We start from the raw sequence: 1,431 nt of genomic DNA on the forward strand, positions 1-1,431 counted from the left end.
CATGTGGGATCTTCCCAGACTGGGGCACGAACCCGTGTCCCCTGCATCGGCAGGTGGACTCTCAACCACTGCGCCACCAGGGAAGCCCCCCCGCCTTTTTTTTTCTTGTGGACATTTTAATTAGGTCTTGATTTATAGTCTACCACAGGGCAGAAACTGTTCTCTTTGGTGGTTCTCTACTAGTAGCTCTGGTTATTATGATTTCTCCTTGGAACATCTGCCTTAAGGGCACTTCTGTTCAAACTGTAACTGATTTTTCAGTTGTGTAGCAAAAAAGAAAAATCATGGTATAAGGAAGAATGTGTAGCATAGTGAAGGGAAGTGTGAGATGTAGTCAAATGATATTTAAGTCAAGATGACAGACTTGAGACTTACATGTCTAGTTTTCTTGCTGAACCCTAAAATTGTCGCTCTTTGGATTAACTGGGTTGCACTCATCATACAGGATTCCCAGGGAAAAGTCTGCAAAGTAGATTTGGCAGGATTTATGGCTGTCATTTGTGCAAGCGTGTGGATCAAGTTATTCAATTTAACAGGGAAACACTCCAGACTTTCCTTTATTTTCCTAGAGAGATGAAAAAGAAAAGATAGTAACATTCCCCTGAGTTGACTCATTTCATTTGAGTTGTTTCCTTGTGTTAGATGTGGAAGAAAAAGTCAAGGACCATGCCTATTTATTTGGAGTCCAACTATTAAACATTATTTTTATAAACTTCAAATTCACATCTTGAACTGTTAGCAAATATAAAAGAAACTTTTGTGGTGAAATATAAAACTGTAAGTGCAATGTTTGTATTTTGACTTCTTTTAAGTTTGTTTTCGATTTTTAAGGATGATTTTTAAAAAAACCAATTTGTATAATTATTTAAAATATTTACACATTTCCAAAAGTTAAATCTATAAAACAGTGTATATACCAAGAAGCCCAACATTTATCCCTGAACTCTTTACACTATTCCCTTCTTCCCCCATACGTAAACATTAAAAAAAAATTATGATTTAACTTTCATTATTTTTAATTTTATTTTTGTGTTTATTTGTGTCCCCCTGTCAACTCTCTTACAAAAAAGTTGTATAATATAATACTATATTTAATATACACATATTTTATATGAAATGCTTTTCACTGTTTTTTTTTTTCCTTTTTTTGGTTTGGTTTTGGTTTGTCTTCGCTTTATTATTATTATTTGTATTTAAGAAGGTTTGCAATTGTGTTCTAATGGTATAATAAATATCTTTAGATAATATCCTTTGTCCCCTCTGCACCATCTTGTCCAGTATATGAATTGCATTGTTATCCTTTTTATCCCAGTTAATACAATAAAGCAAACATTATGCTCATTCCACTTTTCATATGTGCTTCCTATTCCACTTCCATTTTTTTTTTTTTTTTTTTTTTTTTTTTTTTTTTTTTTTTTTGGGCCCTTCACT

The 1,431-nt window shown here is 32.9% G+C and overlaps 1 protein-coding gene across 3 annotated transcripts in view; it reads right to left on the reverse strand.

Moving 5' to 3' along the window:
• PIK3C2G (phosphatidylinositol-4-phosphate 3-kinase catalytic subunit type 2 gamma) overlaps window positions 1-1,431 on the reverse strand; it is a 324,948-nt gene that overhangs the window by 92,940 nt on the left and 230,577 nt on the right. For all 3 annotated transcript variants that reach the window (XM_007454609.1, XM_007454608.1, XM_007454607.1), the window contains one exon: window positions 376-565. In XM_007454609.1, coding sequence (XP_007454671.1) covers window positions 376-565 — 190 coding nt within the window. The remainder of the gene's footprint in view (window positions 1-375; window positions 566-1,431) is intronic.

Source organism: Lipotes vexillifer, unplaced genomic scaffold (genome assembly GCF_000442215.2).
Source record: "Lipotes vexillifer unplaced genomic scaffold, Lipotes_vexillifer_v1.1 scaffold559, whole genome shotgun sequence".
Lineage (NCBI taxonomy): Eukaryota > Metazoa > Chordata > Mammalia > Artiodactyla > Lipotidae > Lipotes > Lipotes vexillifer.